At 41.9% G+C, this 19,767-nt stretch overlaps 1 protein-coding gene across 1 annotated transcript in view; it reads right to left on the reverse strand.

Moving 5' to 3' along the window:
• CFAP58 (cilia and flagella associated protein 58) overlaps positions 1-19,767 on the reverse strand; it is a 109,598-nt gene that overhangs the window by 76,404 nt on the left and 13,427 nt on the right. Inside the window, exons 3-7 of the mRNA XM_077455088.1 lie at positions 18,664-18,812; positions 11,930-12,086; positions 11,404-11,598; positions 4,997-5,134; positions 1,307-1,466 (exon numbers count right to left, since the gene is read on the reverse strand). Coding sequence (XP_077311214.1) covers positions 1,307-1,466; positions 4,997-5,134; positions 11,404-11,598; positions 11,930-12,086; positions 18,664-18,812 — 799 coding nt within the window. The remainder of the gene's footprint in view (positions 1-1,306; positions 1,467-4,996; positions 5,135-11,403; positions 11,599-11,929; positions 12,087-18,663; positions 18,813-19,767) is intronic.

A 19,767-nucleotide genomic window follows, 5' to 3' on the forward strand; every position in this document is an offset into this window, starting at 1 on the left:
GCACCCAAGCACACGCTCCCGGGCCGGCTGTGTGCATCCATACACACACAAAGAGTTGGTAAGCCACGCCCCCACTACCTCTTCACAGGAATTTGACTGAGAGCCTATAGTTCCCCCTGCACCCAGCGTCTCCTGTGAAAGCAGGAAGTGAGTGAAGAAGTGCCATAGCCAAGACAGCACCGACAGGAGTCAGGTAAAAGTGTTAAGGGATGAGGGGGAAGTAGAAGGTAGTGGTAGTGGGGCATTTGTCACCTTAATGAAAAGAATGCATGAAAGCGGAGTTCAACTCAAAAATGGAACTTCCACTTTATGTGCTGGTGACCCCTGACATGCCACATTTGGCATGTCATTTTTTTGAGGAAGGAGCGGGTACCCTGTTTTTACAAGCCTTCCGCTCCCACTTCCTCCCCTGGTGCCGCAGCGCTGGAAGGAAGATCACCTCTCCCCCCCCCCTCCCTCCCTGCAATCTTCTGGGACATGTCACAGGTCTCAGAAGATTGCCCAGACATTCACAGCACACAGCACGGCTCGCACATGCGCAGTGCGTTCCTGGCTGTGAAGCCACAGCTGGGTGCCAACAGTTAAAATGACGGTGTTATGGAGAGGAGAGGGAGAAGAGCGAGGCTTTGTGCGCTCGCATCGCTGGACCGTGGGACAGGCCAGTGTCTGATTATTAAAAGTCAGCAGCTACACTTTTTGTAGCTGCTGACTTTTAAGTGGGTGGAACTCCGTTTTAAGCTAAAAAAAAACGTTTCACTTTAGAACCGCTTTAAGACCAACTCTGAGTTGGCATACAGAGAGACACCAGTGCTCAGAGTGGAGAAGTATGTAAGTGTGAGGAGGGCTCAAGCAGAACTAAACTCTCTCAATCAACATGAACTATTTTTAATCTTTATGCTGCCGGCATTGGTAACTAGACTATATATTGTTTTTTACTTATTTTAAACTTTTTTTTTTACATTTCTTCAGTTGCTTCCTGGTTCTTGGCCTAGGCCAAATTGATGTAAGGGTCTTCACTGGCATGTTTTTTCTTTCATGTAGAGGTGGAGGGGCTTTCTCAGCTAAGCACACCCTCCTGCCTGCATGCCTGAGCAAAGGGCAGATGGTTTGTGATACAGCTACATTCCAACCTGATGGTGATCTAATCCTTCCCGACTCCGTAAAAAAAAAAAACTGTAATAAAGAAATTTTAATAAAGAAAAAGACTTGAAAGTGTCCTGCATGCATCTGCCACACCCAGCTACATAATATTATCCACTACTTGTCCAGATCAATCAAGCAGAATATAAGAATGGAATAACTATACCTCTCTCAAGTCCAGTAATTTGATTTTTCAGGGTCTCCCTCTGTTGCTCCACCTCGATCTTCTGCTCTTCCATTTGTCTGTACTTTCTTTGTATGGACTCTCTGGCTCTGGAAAGTTTGGAGATCTCTTGCCTCATCTGGCTGACTTCATCTTCTCTAGACTGATTAACAAGATCATGATGGGGTTATCAGCAGAGTTCATACATTTTAAAACCCACCAACATGACGGTGAAGCCAGCTGCTCAAATCAGACACCTTCCAAATAAGGTCCCAGAGCTGCCAGTAAATAATCCCGAAAATGGGAGTCAGCAGGTTCTCCTGCAGGCTTATAATTGTTACCTAGGCTGCATTCTCAACTCAGTTTTTATCAGGCGGACCGGATCGAACCCTGTATTGTCCTCTATGGAGTGGCATATGTCAGTGGACACATGTCCGCTAATACCTTCCACCATCAGATCCGATCTGTCTGGCAAAAATAGAAGGATGGTGGTCCTATTTTTCATCTGTCCAGCGGATCGTTTCCATCTCCATAGAGGAGAGTGGGGCTGTGTCTGTGTCAGCTCTGCATAGCAGAGCAGACAAGGACCTGTCATTCGCTTGCTCAGTGGAGAGATTCTCCACTAAACAAGTGGATTCTGCATAGCAGAGGTGACTGTGTGAGGCTCATTTACACTCATTTACACTTTATTTGACTTTAACAGTGGGGGAGATGATGTGGACATTACAGTGGGGGAGATTACGTGGATATTACAGTAGGGGAGATGACATGGATATTACAGTAGGGGAGATGACATGGATATTACAGTGGGGGAGATGACGTGGACATTACAGTGGGGGAGGTGACGTGGATATTACAGTGGGGGAAATGACTTGGACATTACAGTGGGGGAGATGACGTGGATATTACAGTGGAGGAGATGACGTGGATATTACAGTGGGGGAGATGACGTGGACATTACAGCAGGGAAGATGACGTGGATATTACAGTGGGGGAGATGACGTGGACATTACAGTGGGGGAGATGATGTGGATATTACAGTGGAGGAGATGACGTGGACATTACAGTGGGGGAGATGATGTGGATATTACAGTGGGGGAGATGACGTGGATATTACAGTGGGGGAGATGACGTGGACATTACAGTGGGGGAGATGATGTGGATATTACAGTGGGGGAGATGACGTGGACATTACAGTGGGGGAGATGACATGGATATTACAGTGAGGAAGATGATGTGGATATTACAGTGGGGGAGATGACGTGGATATTACAGTGGGGGAGATGACGTGGATATTACAGTGGGGGAGATGACGTGGATATTACAGTGGGGGGAGATGATGTGGATATTACAGTGGGGGAGATGACATGGATATTACAGTGGGGGAGATGACGAGGATATTACAGTGGGGGAGATGATGTGGATATTACAGTGGGGGAGATGACGTGGATATTACAGTGGGGGAGATGACGTGGATATTACAGTGGGGGGAGATGAAGTGGACATTACAGTGGGGGAGATGACGTGGATATTACAGTGGGGGAGATGACGTGGATATTACAGTGGGGGAGATGACGTGGATATTACAGTGGGGGAGATGACGTGGACATTACAGTGGGGGAGATGACGTGGATATTACAGTGGGGGAGATGACGTGGATATTACAGTGGGGGAGATGACGTGGATATTACAGTGGGGGAGATGACGTGGACATTACAGTGGGGGAGGTGATGTGGATATTACAGTGGGGGAAATGACGTGGACATTACAGTGGAGGAGATGACGTGGACATTACAGTGAGGGAGATGATGTGGATATTACAGTGGGGGAGATGACGTGGATATTACAGTGGGGGAGATGACGTGGATATTACAGTGGGGGGAGATGATGTGGATATTACAGTGGGGGAGATGACATGGATATTACAGTGGGGGAGATGACGAGGATATTACAGTGGGGGAGATGACGTGGATATTACAGTGGGGGAGATGAAGTGGACATTACAGTGGGGGAGATGACGTGGATATTACAGTGGGGGAGATGACGTGGATATTACAGTGGGGGAGATGAAGTGGACATTACAGTGGGGGAGGTGACGTGGACATTACAGTGGGGGAGATGACGTGGATATTACAGTGGGGGAGATGAAGTGGACATTACAGTGGGGGAGATGACGTGGATATTAGAGTGGGGGAGATGATGTGGATATTACAGTGGGGGAGATGACGTGGATATTACAGTGGGGGAGATGAAGTGGACATTACAGTGGGGGAGGTGACGTGGACATTACAGTGGGGGAGATGACGTGGATATTACAGTGGGGGAGATGAAGTGGACATTACAGTGGGGGAGATGACGTGGATATTAGAGTGGGGGAGATGATGTGGATATTACAGTGGGGGAGATGACGTGGATATTACAGTGGGGGAGATGAAGTGGACATTACAGTGGGGGAGATGACATGGATATTAGAGTGGGGGAGATGACGTGGATATTACAGTGGGGGAGATGATGACATTACAGCAGAGCTGCACGATTCTGGCCAAAATAAGAATCACGATTTTTTTGCTAAGACTAAAAAGATAATGATTCTAGCAATTAAGTAATTTTCTAGCAAAAAAAAATCGATTTTAACTTGAAATCAACAAATGTCAGAAAAAGATTTAGTGTTTAAGTGGTTAAACTTTTTTCACTTACACACAAAGTCTATTCCATTAACAAATCGTTACAATGTTTATACTTAAGTTCAACTGATAAAGAATGTTTTGATTCTTGGCAGACTCTTCCTTTCTTTTGAGGGCTGTGGCTTCAGAAGAGCAGAGAGAATTCTTTGCATAGAAAGAATTGTGAAACACTTTAGTCAAGATTGTGATAACGATTCTTGACGATTAATTGTGCAGCTCTACATTACAGTTATAATTAATCAAAATTATGATCACGTTTAACAGATGGAAGTCTCAATGCCTTCATGAAGCTTAACCTCACCATGTATCAACCAGACTACAAAGCCATCAGCAAAACCATGCATCACCAGAAGTCGCATTAATGGTAAGAAGTACTTTATTCATCATTGGTTAGCAACAGCATAACAACGTTATTAAAAAGAATTCAGAGGTCATGTCATGTTCGGCAACTTTGTTCTGTGATTTATCCCTTAATAAAGAACACCTGATTGTTTAATTCAGAGACTTTTTGTACTTTAAATGTGTGCATTTTATGTAAGACCAACACGTTTACTTGTATTTAGTTTTAAACATATTGTTCATGGCTCTCTCAGCCAAAAAGGATCCCTACCCCTGATGTACATCCTACCCTCCACCCCAACCCGATCCCTGCTATCTCCATGGATGATTAGCTTTCACTGTTCACACAGCTAGTGCAGGGGTCCAGGATTTGAAAGCTCTGGTACGCTTCTCCTTCTTTACTTAGCGATGCCAGGACTGATCAGAGAAATTCCGATAGGTCAAAGAGGACACATGCCAGCACATGGCCAATCAGAATTGCTCTAAACAATCCCAGTAGAAGGCAGCAGCTTTCAAATCCTAAGACCCCTGCACTGACTATAGATATGTTTTTTATTGTATACTTAGGCTAAGATCACACTTGGGTCTCTGAAAAGCGATCCATAGTGAATTGTATTTCAGAGAAAGCTAAGCATGCAGAAACACATGAGGCCATTGGGGACATTTTTACCTTTAAGTCCAGTTGCTTCTGCTGGTTCTCCTGGGTCAGCTGCTCATTGGTGATGCCATGCTGCTCGTTGTCCTGTTGCAGTTTGTTGTTTCTCATCTGGAATTGCTCCAGCTCTTTGGTGACTCTCTCGTTCAGGATCTGGGGAAGGCAATCATAAAAAAAGTAAGTAGGCAGAATGGGCTTATTCACAGTGCAGTACATGTTTTGTAGTTGGAGGCAGTCTGAAGCATTTGCTTGTTGTTTTTCCTTTTTCCCTTTACAAATTCCCTGATGTGAGAAAAAAAAAGACAACCCTCCTCTGTGCATGTCACTGATAAAGGTTTCACTTTGTTACTAAGGACTTGACATCCCTAGTTTTGAGACTAAGGCTCACCCTTTAGCAGTCGCAGCTTGAGTAGAAAAGCATGTCCCAAACTTCTGCAGAGAAGGACTGTTGCAATCTGTGTAGAAGCAGTGGTCTCTCTGCAGAGGTCATCCCCTGTTAGTCAGAGCTAAAGCCTCCAATTAACAGTGAGCATGAGCTTTGCTGACTGCAGAACTCTGCTTCTGACTCAGCAGGGATCCAGTCAGACCTCTGTTTCTACACACAGGGACCACTGTTTCTACACACAGAACAAAGGTCATTCTCTGCAAGAAGCTGGCATGGGACTGACCTTACTACTCCAGTTTGCTGCAGATAAGGACCACTGTGGAAGCAGCGGTGTCTGTGCAAAGGTCTGACATGCCCCCTGGGAGTCAGAGCTAGAGCCTCCAATTAGCAGCGAGTATAAGTAAAGCTGTTTACAGAGCTCTAATTTTCACTGAGCAGGGGTGTGCTAGACTGCCTCTGCAGAGAGACTGCTGCTTCCACACACCGAGCAGGGATCTTCCTCTGCAGGTGGCTGACAGGGGACAGGCTTTTCTACTCTGGCTGTGGCTACTTTCTAAAGCAAACTGTAAGATAACTGCAGGGTGTTGCTTTGCACATCTTTTGTTCTGATGCCCCTGGAATGTATTTGTCAGGTTTTTTTTGTCTTGCCAAGCATATGCCTATGCATATATGTGGCCTCCTGGATGTGAATCTTTATCTGTGGGGTTGCATATATGTGCTGCTGTGTTTGAGGCTGGGTTCACACCTATGCGAATTGGATGCGGGTTTCCCTGCATCCAATTCGCATAGCAGGAAATTGTGACCGCCTCTCTATGGAGCCGGTTCACACATCTCCGCAGCGGCTCTGGTGCGAATTGCACAGGAGCCCTGTGCGTCTTTTGGTCCGTTTCAGGTCCCAATTTAGCCAATTCGAGCTGAAATCTGTCGTAAAACTGTGAATGGTGCCCCCCCGGACTCCTGCTGTGAGCCAGAGCATGCTGCGGTATGAACCCAACCTGAAGCATTAGCACATAAACCAAGCTGTCAGTACTACCGATCAGGAACCAGGAGGCCCAGTTCCCAATCAGCCTCTGATCAGTAACTCTACCCCTGTGATGTGCTCTCCTCTTGGGCAAAGAAAAAGATACACTGTAATATGTACAAGATACATTATATAATACATTGTATCGTTTTCCCCTTGCTAGAGGAGAACATAGTAAATAAAGATAAAATAGCTAAAGCAGGGTTTAATCTAGGTCAGTGTCAGGGTTAGAATTGGGGTCAAGGTTAGGGTCAAATGTCAGTGTCAGTGTATTTTAGGGAAGATTAAAAAAAATGTTTAACCTCTTCAGGTCCACCCCACAGCAGTTTTACTGCTACAGGGCAGCACCTGTGTGACAGATCACGTATATATACATACGCGTGATGGCTCTTCCAGGTATGGCGCACACATGCGTGCCACTGGCAGCTTTGCTCCCGCTGTGATCACAAACAGTGGGAGCCCAGCCGCCTCCACCGCCGGACTGTTCAGTACACAGGCAGTATTGCTATCTGCCCATGTAAACATGGCAGATCGCCGTTGTCAGTAGGGAAGGCACGGATCCTGTGCTCCTGAAAAGCAGAGACATGGATACATGCCTTCCCTTAGCAAACCCAGCACCTCCCCCACTACACTAAAACACAGGCTGAGCACACAGTTAACCCTTTGATAGCCCCTGATGTTAACCCCTTCCCAGCCAGTGTCATTAGTACAGTTACAGTGAATATTTTTAGCACTGATCACTGTAATAATGTCATTGGGGCTCAAAAAGTGTCAAAAGTGTCAGTTAGTGTCCAAAATTGCCTGCCACAATATCTCAGTCTTAATATAAGTCACTGATCGCCGCCATTACTAGTGAAAAATGTAAAAAAATATCCCACAGTTTGTAGATGCTATAACTTTTGCAGAAACCAATCAATATATGCTTATTGGGATTTTTTTCACCAAGAATATGTAGCAGAATACACATTGACCTAAATTGATGAACAAAATTAGATTTAAAAAAAAAAAAATTATTGGATGTGTTTTATAGCAAAAAGTAAAAAATATAATTTTTTTTAAATTGTTGGCCTTTTTTTTTGTTTATAGAGCAAAACATACAAAACGCAGAGGTGATCAAATACCACCAAAAGAAAGCTCTATTTGGGGGGGAAAAATCTAAAGACATATATTTTATTTGGGTACAACATCGCACGACTGCGCAATTGTCAGCTAAAGTAACGTAGTGCCGCATCGCATAAAATAGCCTGGTCATGAAGTGGGGGTAAATCTTCAGGAGGTCGAGTGGTTAATTTAGTATCAGTATTATGAACAGTCAGTGTGTTTAGGTAGCATAAAAAAAGCAAAATGTGCACTATTGTTTTGGGCCTTACTACAGGTACAAACAACAAATAATATACACATATAAGGTATTGATGCGATTGTTAGGTTGTTCTTTCACGGGAGGTTATGATAATAGAAAGAAATATACAGGTACACTTTTTAAAACTATTTTGTGACAGTTTTCATTTGATAAGTAAAAAAAATAAAAAATAAATTAGGAAATATTTATTAAAATTTATACCACATTAGATATATAAAGTAGTTGCAATGATATGTACAGTTTGACTAACACATGTCAAAATTACAATACTGTGTTCAGGCGGTTGGTTTACGCACCATCATGAAGGGGTAAAAAGAATATTTAAGGTTATAGGTAAATGTAGTATTTGCTCATGTCAGACATGATCTAATTAAACAAGCATAAAACTAAAAAGTAAAAGAATAAATAAAAGTAAACTACACAGTGCCCTATGTTATGCAATAGCTCTCCAAGAACAGTTCCTTCTTTGAATAAAGATAATTTCTCCTGCGCCTTTCAGAAAATAAAACTGAGATTTGGAGCAGCTGGCAGCTAAATATTTAATGTACATTTGCCAAAGTGGAGCCCGCATGTCACAGTAATCATTGTAAACGAGAGTATAACCGGTAAAGTGCCTCGCCAGCTGTACGCCGAGCGGCACATCCGACCGGCGCGCTCTTCGCGGTTTGCAGATATGGTTGTAATTAGTGATCTTTAGTAGCGTGCTTGTAATAATTAGTACACTAATTGCTAACATTTGTTCTGTAACATTTTATCACGAGAAAATATCTGCTTCCCATTTCTTTCCAAGTTTGAAAGACTTAAAGCGACCCTGTCAGGAAAGTTAAACTGACATAACAGATCTACTGGTTGTAAATACTTAAAACTCTGCCTGCACCACTGAATGCTGCTCTGTCCTCCAAATTGTGCTGGGAAGCTGACACTTTGATCTCCTGCCCCTCCTCCCTCTCCCTTCCCCCATCCCAAAGTCCTCAGTGGTTCCTTCTGCAGACCTACATATCACTACAGGTTACAGGAGGTTAATGGGAGCAACTACTGAGCACTGCGGGGAAATTAGTAGATTGATACTCCTGGAAGTGTTGGTTTCCCAGCAGACTCCAGCTGACATTTTGATCTTATGTTCGCTCCCCATCCTGAAGTCATTAGTGGTTCTTCCTGCAGACTTATATATCCATACAGGAGATCAGTTGGAAGCAGTCACTGAGCACCGCAGGGAAAACAGTACATTGACACTCCTGGAAGTGTCGTTTTCCCAGCAGACTCCAGCCCGTGCCCGTGGATCCCAGCTTACCTTAGAGAGGTCGGGAAACTCCTTGTTCTGCTCACCAGGTCCCTCCTAAGTGAGTAACCCTGTGTCTATTAGGGGTATAGGGTGACCGAGAACCCCAGACGGGTCTGCACTAATCAGACTCCCAGTACAACCACACAGGTTTTACTCCTGTTATCCTGGGGCTTATATGTGTGATATGTCATATCTGTGATTTGTGTTGAAAGAATGAAGGGGAACATTAATATTTATGAAGAATATCCTCAAGAAATATATGAAGATAGATAAATAACGCCCCCTTTCATATTGCTAGAATATTGTAAGAGTATCTGATAGACCATTGCTAGATAGTTTGAGGTGGAGTGGGGGTTGTTATGTGTTTATTGTTAAGTGGCTGTTTCCCATTGTTCTATTGTTTCTGTCTGGCTTGGGAGCAAACTAATATGGGATGTATATGTGGATTAGCTTAAGGGTTAATGAAATCACTGTCAGCTCTTGGTTGCTAAAGGAGGGGGGGGGGGATTTCGCCAACAGCCCTTCCTAAACTAAAGATTGTCTACTGTTAAAAAGTTTGAATATACCTGTGTCTCTTGTTTCTGAATGTAGTTTACCCTGCCTGTGCCATTATGCAAAGAAGGGGGGATTATCCACTGAGTGTATATCTCTTTGTGCCTATGTTTGAATAAAAAGTTGTATGTTTCTTACCACCCTACACTGATGTCTCGACAAGTGACAGGGTGGGTTAAGGAATCTTGTATCATGCTGGTACCCGGCAAGGGAAGCTTATACGGCAGGCATACCCCTCTTGAGTACGGGGTCCATCACATTGATGTTCCCTCCCCATCCCGAAGTCCTCAGAGATTCCTCTTGCAGACCTATATAGCCATACAGGAGATCAGTGGGAGCAGTCCCTGTGCACTGCAGGGAAAACAGTAGCTTGACACTCCTGGAAGTATTGGTTTCCCAGCAGACGTCAGAGGACGATTGCTTGTCAACCAAGCAGAGGTCAGCAGCACGAACAGCAGGAGAGGTATCCTTTTTACCAGGTACACCTCTTTGCCAGATTATTTTCGCAATAAGGAACCAAACATAAAGAGGGAACCATAGATTACTAATAAAAAAATGTTGTATATGTAATCTATGGATCCCTCTTTATGTTTTCACTGAACGTGACCTGTTGAATGGGGCTGCTCCGCAAGCATCCCTCAACCGGATGCAATGCACATTTTTGTGGCATGCTTGTGCAGGGTTTAAGGGGCTAAAGCAGGTGGTGAGAAGGCGATACAATGCTTACTGCCTGTCAAACACTGTCCAATGAACAATCTGAATGCTGATCAGAGAGCAAAGCACATGTGAATGAATCCTTAGAGATTGATAGTACCTCTGTGGACCTACGTCTATGAAGGTAGAGTTGATTTTGGTAGTTTGGTATTGCTGTTATAGCATTCATCCCAGACCAGTGTCCATATGCTGTCTCCATGTACAATCCCGTTATAGACATTATCCCTTACATTTGGCTTACTATATACAGTGCCTGATTGATGCGCTCCTTGCCCGGCCTGTCAGTTTAGGTGCACGGCCATGTCTTAGTAGGTTTGCAGTTGTGCCATACTCTTTCCATTTTTCGGATGATGGATTGAACAGTGCTCCGTGAGCTGTTCAAAGCTTGGGATACTTTTTTTTATAACCTAACCCTGCTTTAAACTTCTCCACAACTTTATCCTTCACCTGTCTGGTGTGTTCCTTGGCATTCATGATGCTGTTTGGTCACTAAGATTCTCTAACAAACGTCTGAGGGCTTCACAGAACAGCTGTATTTATACTGAGATTAAATTACACACAGGTGGACTCTATTTACTAATTAGGTGACTTCTTGCAATTGGTTCCAGTAGATTTTAGTTAGGGGTATCAGAGTAAAGGGGGCTGAATACAAATGTACGCCACACTTTTCAGATATTTATTTGTAAAACATTTTGAAAAACATTTATCATTTTTCTTCCACTTCACAATTATGTGCCGCTTTGTGTTGGTCTATCACATAAAATCCCAATAAAAAACATTTAAGTTTTTGGTTGTCACATGACAAAATGTGGAAAATTTCAAGGGGTGTGAATACTTTTTCAGGACACTGTATTACTTTGTTATCTTATGTAATGACAAAGTTATTGCCAAATAAACAGGCCCATAGTGGAATGTAAAAATGAGTCTGATCCATGCGGAAAATATAAAAGTACGGGAGCTGAAGTTATTCAAGTGTAATATAATCTGAGGTCTATGCGTCTCTAGGCAGATTCGCTTTGTACAGTACTTCCATTTATGTTATATAAATCAATATCTTTATAAGTCAATAATGACAATAATCAGCTATGGATGGATAATGAACACTCACCTTCGTTTCTTTGAGTTGCTGTTCCAGTTTCTGAAGCTCCTCCTTGTTCTTCTGTATCGTTTGCTGTAAAGATTTAATTTCGGACTGCTTATTGTCCAATTCAGTCTGCACATTGTTCAGGTCCTTCTCCAGCTTCTCTTTTTTCCGAGCTTCTCGAGACGCCTCATTCTGACGCACCTGTATTTCCTGCTGATACTGGAATATAGAACAGAAGAAAGAGTTATCATTACTCAACCATGGAATTCATAAACCTCAGCCTGGTTCTGCAAAGCTCATGGTTAAGGCGAGTCGAAAACCGAACGAAACTCATGGTCGTTCATTTTTCACATCATTAGTGTGCCAGCTGTGACACGCGATTTTCATACCAAAATCTAATGTAACTGACCCAACATGGTGCATTTTCTTTAGAAAGACGAAAAAAATGTATGGCACAATCGTATGCAACATTTTCGTTTTTCGATCGATAGAACATTTGGTTTTCGACTCGTCTATGGCCTGCTTTACCTATACAAATGTGTGGTCTCACCTGAGACATGTTCTGCTCCACCTCCTCTTTACGTTTCTCAGCCTCTTGCTGCTGATTGGCCGCTTGCATTAGATTCTCACGCAGCTTTACTACTTCGGATAGCAGTTGGTCTCTCTCTTTGGTCAGCTCCTCCTTGACACTCAGTAACTCGTTCAAACTATAAAAGTGATATAAAAAGTATATACAATTTATGCAAGAGTGTCAGTGTTCACATGAAGTGTTCAAATCTTAATAAAGCCTGCGAGTTTTGGGATTCTGCTTACAGATGGCGAGAATGTTTTTAGACCTCTGTTTTACTATTAGGTGATTATTAGCCAACAAACAAGTTGATTCATTTCACTTGCTTGAATTTACATTAGCGTATTTCCAAACTTTCTCACGCAATTCTACAGTTAGAATTATTTCAAGCTGAATTCCAGGAAAACATTTAATTGTGGTTCATACACCTCATATATATATATATATATATATATATATATATATATATATATATATATATATATATATATATATATATATATGTGGCTGCCCATTGCCCAATGGAGCTGGCTCCTGCATACTCACCACTCACCGATCCAGAACCGGTTCTCCTTCAACATGAGTAAGCCCAGGACCTGCCCCCGAGGGGATAATTATCAAGCAGTTGCAGGTTCACAGGTGGTGCTGTGAGCCCTTATTTGGTGAATTGTGGATGGGTTGCTTTGGTATCCTGGACATCCATCTGAGGTTGTACTGGCTTTTGAATGTTTCTGGTGATCCTACTATACTGTGTCCTATTGACACTATGATGCCACCCTGCTTTTGCGGCAAGCTCTTTGGTTGCTGGGATGCTGGAACGTTTGTTATTTTAATTGAAAAAAAAAACGTGGATTTAATACTGCTTTAAGGCTTGCCTGGCAAATTTCTTGTGGTGTCCAAGTGCAGTCCACTCTAAGTCCTACTGCTGAAGGGAAGAGTGTCCTCACATTCCTGTTCAGTGTTCTGGAGTATTTCACAGCTTCCCTAAGCCCCATCCAAGTCAAACTGCAATACACTTTAAAAAGGCAACCCTTAAACTGTTTATTGAGCCAGAGGAGTGAAAGTTGCTGTTTGCCTGGCTGCAGTTACACTAGTGGGAAAAGAACCTGGGACACAAATCAGCAGCCCTTGCAGGGTTTGCGCTACATAGTGTAGGTGGCACCAGCATCCTAGCATCCAGCTCAGTAACATTGACCTGTGTATAAGGGGCGTTACTGAGCTGCAGTAAGTACAAAATATCTGGTATACCATGGGGAAAATAATGACTTGGTCCTCTGCAGAGTTTGTTAGTTTGTCCACTTACAAAGAATTGAATAGGTGTATTTTAAATGACAGAGACAGAATATCAACCAAAAATCCAGGAAAAAAAAATATAATGCAAATGTTATAAATTGAGTTGCAGTTCAGTGAGTAAAATAAGTATTTGATCCCCAAGAAAAACATGACTTAGTACTTGGAGGAGAAACCCTTGTTGGCAAGCATAGAGGTAGGATGTTTCTTGTAGTTGCTTACCAAGTTTGCACACATCTCAGGAGGGATTTTGGTCCACTCTTCTTTACAGATCTTCTCTAAATCCTTAAGGTTTCTTGGCTGTCACTTGGCAACTTGAAGTTTCAGCTCCCTCCATACATTTTCAATAGGATTAAGGTCTGGAGACTGACTAGACCACTTCATGACCTTAATGTGATTCTTCTTGAGCCACTCCTTTGTTGCCTTGGCTGTATGTTTTGGGTCATTGTCACGACCCATCTTCAGTGTTCTGGCCGAGCGAAGGTTCTCATCCAAGATTTTACAACACATGGCCCCATCCATTGGCCCCTCAATGCGGCAAAGTTGGCCTGTACCTTTACCAGAGAAACAGCCCCAATGCATAAAATTTCCACCTCCATTCTTGACTGTAGGGATAGTGTTCTTAGGGTCATAGTCAGCATTTTTCTACCTCCAAACACGGCGAGTCGAGTTAATGCCAAAGAGCTCAGTTTTGGTCTCATCTGACCACAGCACTTTCTCCCAATCCTTCTCTGAATCATTCAGATGTTCATTGCCAAACTTCAGACGGGCCGGTATATGCGCCTTCTTGAGGAGGGGGACCTTGCAGGTGCTGTAGGATTTCAATCCATGGCGGCGTATTGTGTTACCAATTGTTTGTTTGATGACTGTGGTCCCAATTGCCTTGAGATCATTCACAGGATCCTCCCATGTAGTTCTCAGCTGATCCCTCACTTTTCTCATGATCATCCTTACCCCATGAGGCGAAATCTTGCTTGGAGCTCCAGACTGAGGGCGATTGATGGTTATTTAGCATTTTTTCCGTTTGGGAATAATCACTTCAACAGTTGTCTCCTTCTCCCCAAGCTTCTTGCTGATGGTCTTGTAGCCCATTCCACCCTTGTGCAGGTCTACGATCTTGCCCATGATGGTGAGGTTTGAATGGAAGAAAGATTCTGTGGACAGGTGTCTTTTATACACATAACGAGTTGTCATTAGGAGCACCTTCTTAAATTAACAGGACTAATCTGTGTACCACGTGAGCACATACTGTAGCCAGTCTGTGGGAGCCATAATTATTGTTGGTTGGTAGGGGATCAAATACTTATTTTACTCACTGAACTGCAACTCAATTTATAACATTTGCATTATGTGTTTTTTTTTGGATTCTTGGTTGATATTCTCTTTCTATCATTTAAAATATACCTATGATAAAAATGATAGACCCTACATTTCTTTGTAAGTGGGCAAACTTACAAAATCTGCAGGGGATCATAGTTACATAGTTAGAAAGGTTGAATAAAGACACCAGTCCAACCTGAGTGAGTGTCCACAATTTTCCCTATCCCTGTACAGTGCACACTCACATCGGTCCCTACCCTCAAGGATCCCACAATCCAAGGTCCCCATTCATATACTAGGGCCAATTTTTAGACAGAAGCCAATAACCTACCTGCATGTCTTTGGAGTGTGGCAGGAAACCAGAGTACCCACCCGGAGGAAACCCACACAGGCACAGGGAGAACATACAAACTCCAGGCAGGTAGTGTCGTGGTTGGGATTCGAACCAGTGACCATTTTTACTGCTAGGCGAGAGTGCTAACCACTACACCACTGTGCCACCCAAATCAAATCATTATTTTCCCCACTTTAGATACTTTGACTGTAGGGCTACCCTCCCCCCAGACTGCCACTTGTGGCAGTCACCTCAAGCAGCCCATAGATGATTTGATTTTCTTTACTTCCACCATGGGTAGAAGGGAAGAAAATGGCTTGATTGCTCCCTGTGTCCCCCTGGAAGCAGAACACAATAGCGCTGCAGGAGGCATATCAACACTGACTGTGTCAATAGGAGAATGCCTCCTGCAGCGCTATTATGTTCTGCTGGCAGGGGGGCACAGGGAGCCTTCCTGGCCAGTAGAACACAATGATTACTACTAGCAGCAATAGCCACCGTCAGTAATCACATGTAAAAAATCTGACAGACTGGTTGTACCCATCCTGCTCATAGATGGATCAAATCTCAACTGGTTTCTGCATATATGGCTTGCATTAATTAGCCCTATTGGTACAATGCCCATGGATATAACCCATAAATATTTAAAAACATACAACACCATCCCAAAAAAATGTATAATCTGACATTAAGAAAGATTTATACATTTTACATTGCAAACTGAAAACCTTCTGGTACAGTTTATAGTGATGCTGGGTTCTTTTTTTTTTTTTTCTTTTTTTTTTTTAACTAAAGTGGAGTTGGTCTTTGACACTGAATATTCAGATTTTTGCATAAGCATTTCTGGTTCTGTTTAAAAAAAAAACTGTGTTATATGAAAAGACTGGTGTGATAAGGGAAAACTAGCGATTTTTTAGATAAAATAGCTCAGCTATTGGCTCTCTAAATTTAATAATCCGAGACTTACCTACTCTACATGACCCATAACATGGTCACTCCTAAATCTTCATCTTTGTTGTTCTCGATTACTTTTCATATTTATTTGTTTACTTCTTCTTATTAGTCTCCAGTGTGGGGAACTAGACTGAAAGAGCTTTTTATCTTTTCTACGTTTTACAAAATAAATAAAACCTATGAAACTCAATTAGGGCCTATGAGATTTTCTTAGCTGGAATATTACAAAAAAAATCTTTATTTAATACTGACAGCTACAGAAATACATGGACTAATTACTGGGCATGTGCTCCAACCAAGGCCAATAAATGATAAAAAGCTGCATAAAAGGAAGATGTGTAATACAAATTTCAAAGAGCTATGGTTAGAAGCAAGAATAAATATTAGGAACAGTTTTTAGATATGAGCTCTCATGGCCTCCTACATCAATTTTAGTTTAAAAAAAAAATCATTATAAAGTATTTAAAGTTAAATTGAATTCAATGGGGTGGATTTACTAAAGGCAACAGACTGTGCACTCTGCAAGAGCATTTTTCTCCAGAGCTTAGTAAATGAGGGAAAGCTTTACTAACTTCCATCATCCAAAGTAAAATTGTTTTATTTTGGTTTTTTATTTTCTTCGCATGTGATTAGGTATTCTTTGCAAAGTGAAGTTTCACCTCATTTACTAAGGTCTAGAGCAACTGCACTTGCAGAGTGCCCCTGCACTTCCAAAGTGCACAGTCTATTCGCCTTTTGTAAATCAACCCCAATGATTCAACCTTTTTATTTTAGCAACCCCTCCCTCTTACACAAATTGTTAAAAAAATGTATATATATATATATATATATATATATATATATATATATATATATATATATATTTATATTTAAAAATAATAACAAAAAAAGCCTATATAGGCAGTAGAGGTCTTGCATGGATTGCATTGTCACACTGGGGTGGATTTACTAAAACTGGTAGCCAATCAGCTTCTAATCTCAGCTTGTTCAATTTAGCTTTGACAATAAAACCCGGAAGCTGATTGGTTCCTATGCAGAGCTGCAGAGCGGCACCAGATTTTTCACTCTCCAGTTTTATCAAATTGTGTTATTAGAGGTTGAGCCTCAGACAGACTTTTAATGTTATTATTTTTGATATTTTCAGTATAAATGCCGGCGTCTCCCTCATGGGTCATATTTTATTTATAGGTTTTTTTTCCCATCTCCTTTTTTTCACCTATATTATTATATTTTTGTCATTAGAGTAAAGACCTTGGATCTAGAAGACACATTTTATTGTAAGCTAGCAATACAAAAAAATGATTCATATCCTTACTTTTCAGATTTTTTTATGCTCTTGTGATTGCTACGTCACAGCTATCCCAGGAAGCAATGGGGTGGATTTACTAAAAACAACTAGACTTAGCACTTTACAAGTGTAGATTAGTGAACGTGGTGAAGTTGACTTTCATCATCCAATCATGTGCAAGCAGAAAAAGTTTTTAGTTTTTTTTTTTTACATTTTCTTGCATCTGATTGGGTATCCTTTACAAAGTGAAGCTTAAAGAGGAAGTAACCCCTCTCTAAAAATTTTTTTAAAAAAAACACCCTGAAGGACAAAGGCATAATGAGCTAGTATGCATAGCAAATCCCCTGCACCAGAGCAGGTAAGTATAGCACGTTTGTTAATTTTATGGGGAAAAAACAAGACTTTACAATTACTTTAAGTAATAGTGACACACATGTATTGTTGGGATGTATTTCCAAATAGTATTATGGCATGTATCTGTATAAGTTTCTATGATATTTTAGGATACCCATTCTACATTTAAATTTTTGTATAAATAAAACATTACATATTTTTATATTTACACTTTTTATATATTTTTACAACTAACTTTGTTTATTCTGTCCAAGCTGGTACCGAGATAGTCCATTCCCCCCCCCCCCCCCCCCTTTTAGACAACCTTCAATAGTTCAAATACAGATAGAGAATCCTCACATATCAAACTGCACTTCAAACTCCAATTTTTAAGGTGGCCATAGATCAGTCAGTTTTTTTTCATTCAACCAATAGGTTAAACAAAAAAAACGGATTTAATACCAAGTAGATTGGGGAATCAGGGTGTAAAGCTGGCCATAGGTCAATCGAAATTTGGCTGGTTCAGCAGGAACCAGCCGAATTTAGATCAATATATAGCCACTGTGGTTGAATAGAAGTTGATCTACCAATTAACTTCTGTTAAACCACCCTGTCAGACTTTAGTCACTTGATCAGCAATGCAGCCTATAGCCTGCAGCATTGATCAGTGTATTCTGATGGTGGGGAAGTCTGCTGCAGGCTATAGGCTGCATCGCTGATCAAGCAGCTAAAGTCTGACAGGGTGGTTGAACAGAAGTCGATTGTCTATGGACACACACAGCCTGGCTCGGAAGTATGCATGCATGCATGCCTGCTTAGTACCCATCTTGCTAAGGAGGCACCTGGAGCAGGGAGAAGGTGGCAAGACCAGCAGAAGCCCGCCAGAACAGAAGACAGTGCTTTCTGTGTAATATTGCAAAGAGCAGGCAAGTATGACCTAGTATTTATTTTTAGTTTTTATTAGACTTTAGTAGCACTAAGCTTATATGGGAGTTGCATGATTGTGTTTACTTATAATGTATTTTAATTACCAAGGAACAATAGCAGCTCCCATAGTCCTATCGTCACACGTTTAATATATGCTCATCTCTTTTACATGGAAAGCTAAAACATATTAAAAAGACTATAGGTTCCATTTAAAGCTAAAATATAGATCAGTTCACCATGGATATTTGTTTATAGGTTTGAGCTTTATACCTGTGCTCCTGCCCCATGGATAACCCAGATCCTTGCTCCACCAGTTTGGACAAATTGTTAATCTCGCCTTTCAGAGAGTTGATGGTTTCTTTAGCTTTTTGGTCCTTCTCATAGGCCGTATCCACCATCTTCCATGCCTTTTCTATTTCCTGTGGCCAAAAATATAACAAAAACATAAAACTGTGGTCAGATCATTCACAAGGTTCACATTTCCAGCCAAGAAGATGAAGTGAAGCTGTCCTGTACTAAAAGTGCTGAAAGTGCAGAAAAGCTTTCTGTTTTAACCCCTCTTCACACTACTGTGATTTGTCATGCAATTTGACAGTTAAAAATTGCATGACAAGTCGCACCCTATACGTGCCTATGGAACCGTTCAAATCGGAGAGCTTCTGATTTGCACAGATTTGAAAAAGGTTCCTGATCTATTTTTGGTGATTTCATGTGCGACTTGCATTGACAACTGTGCATGAAATCGCACAGATTTTGGCAAGCCTCACATAAAATCACATTGACCGAAGTAGCGCAATTTCAAAGCCATGTTGAGTGTGAACGGGGGCTATATGCTAATGCTAACAATGGGCTGACTCTTGGGAGGAATTATGCAACTATCAAAATGTTTTGATGGGTGGATGTTAGTCTGGAGGAGTAGTCATTCCTAGGAAGGTTGCACTTGCATGCAGATTACCTTAGGTACCAACCGCATGTAATGCTGAGCCTCCATGATTGAAAAGAAAGAACTGAAATCAAGAGAATGAAAGGGGCAGGCCAGGGTCAGTCAGGCTGGGGAGGAAAGAGCTAGATGATGCTATATGTCATCCAGCTCTTAATGCACACTTTGAGAAGCTAAAATCAGAGTAAGCTGTTTTTAAATACCGGAAAGGAACCTGTACAACTGTGCAAGACTGAAGAGAAGGCTGGAGTTTGGCTTTAAAGTTTATTTAAAGTGGGCTTCCACCCAAAAGTGGAAGTTCCAATTATCTGCCTCCTCCCACCTCCAGTGCCGCATTCGGGGGGAGGGAGGAGCAGGTATCAGTTTTTGACAGGTACCCATCCCCACTTCTGAGAGATCATTCGGAAGTTCTGCCCCCCTCCTCCTTCCTCCGC

The sequence above is a fragment of the Lithobates pipiens genome, unplaced genomic scaffold, assembly GCF_037356315.1.
Source record: "Lithobates pipiens isolate NorthernLeopardFrog02 unplaced genomic scaffold, aLitPip1_a1.2 Scaffold_25, whole genome shotgun sequence".
NCBI lineage: Eukaryota > Metazoa > Chordata > Amphibia > Anura > Ranidae > Lithobates > Lithobates pipiens.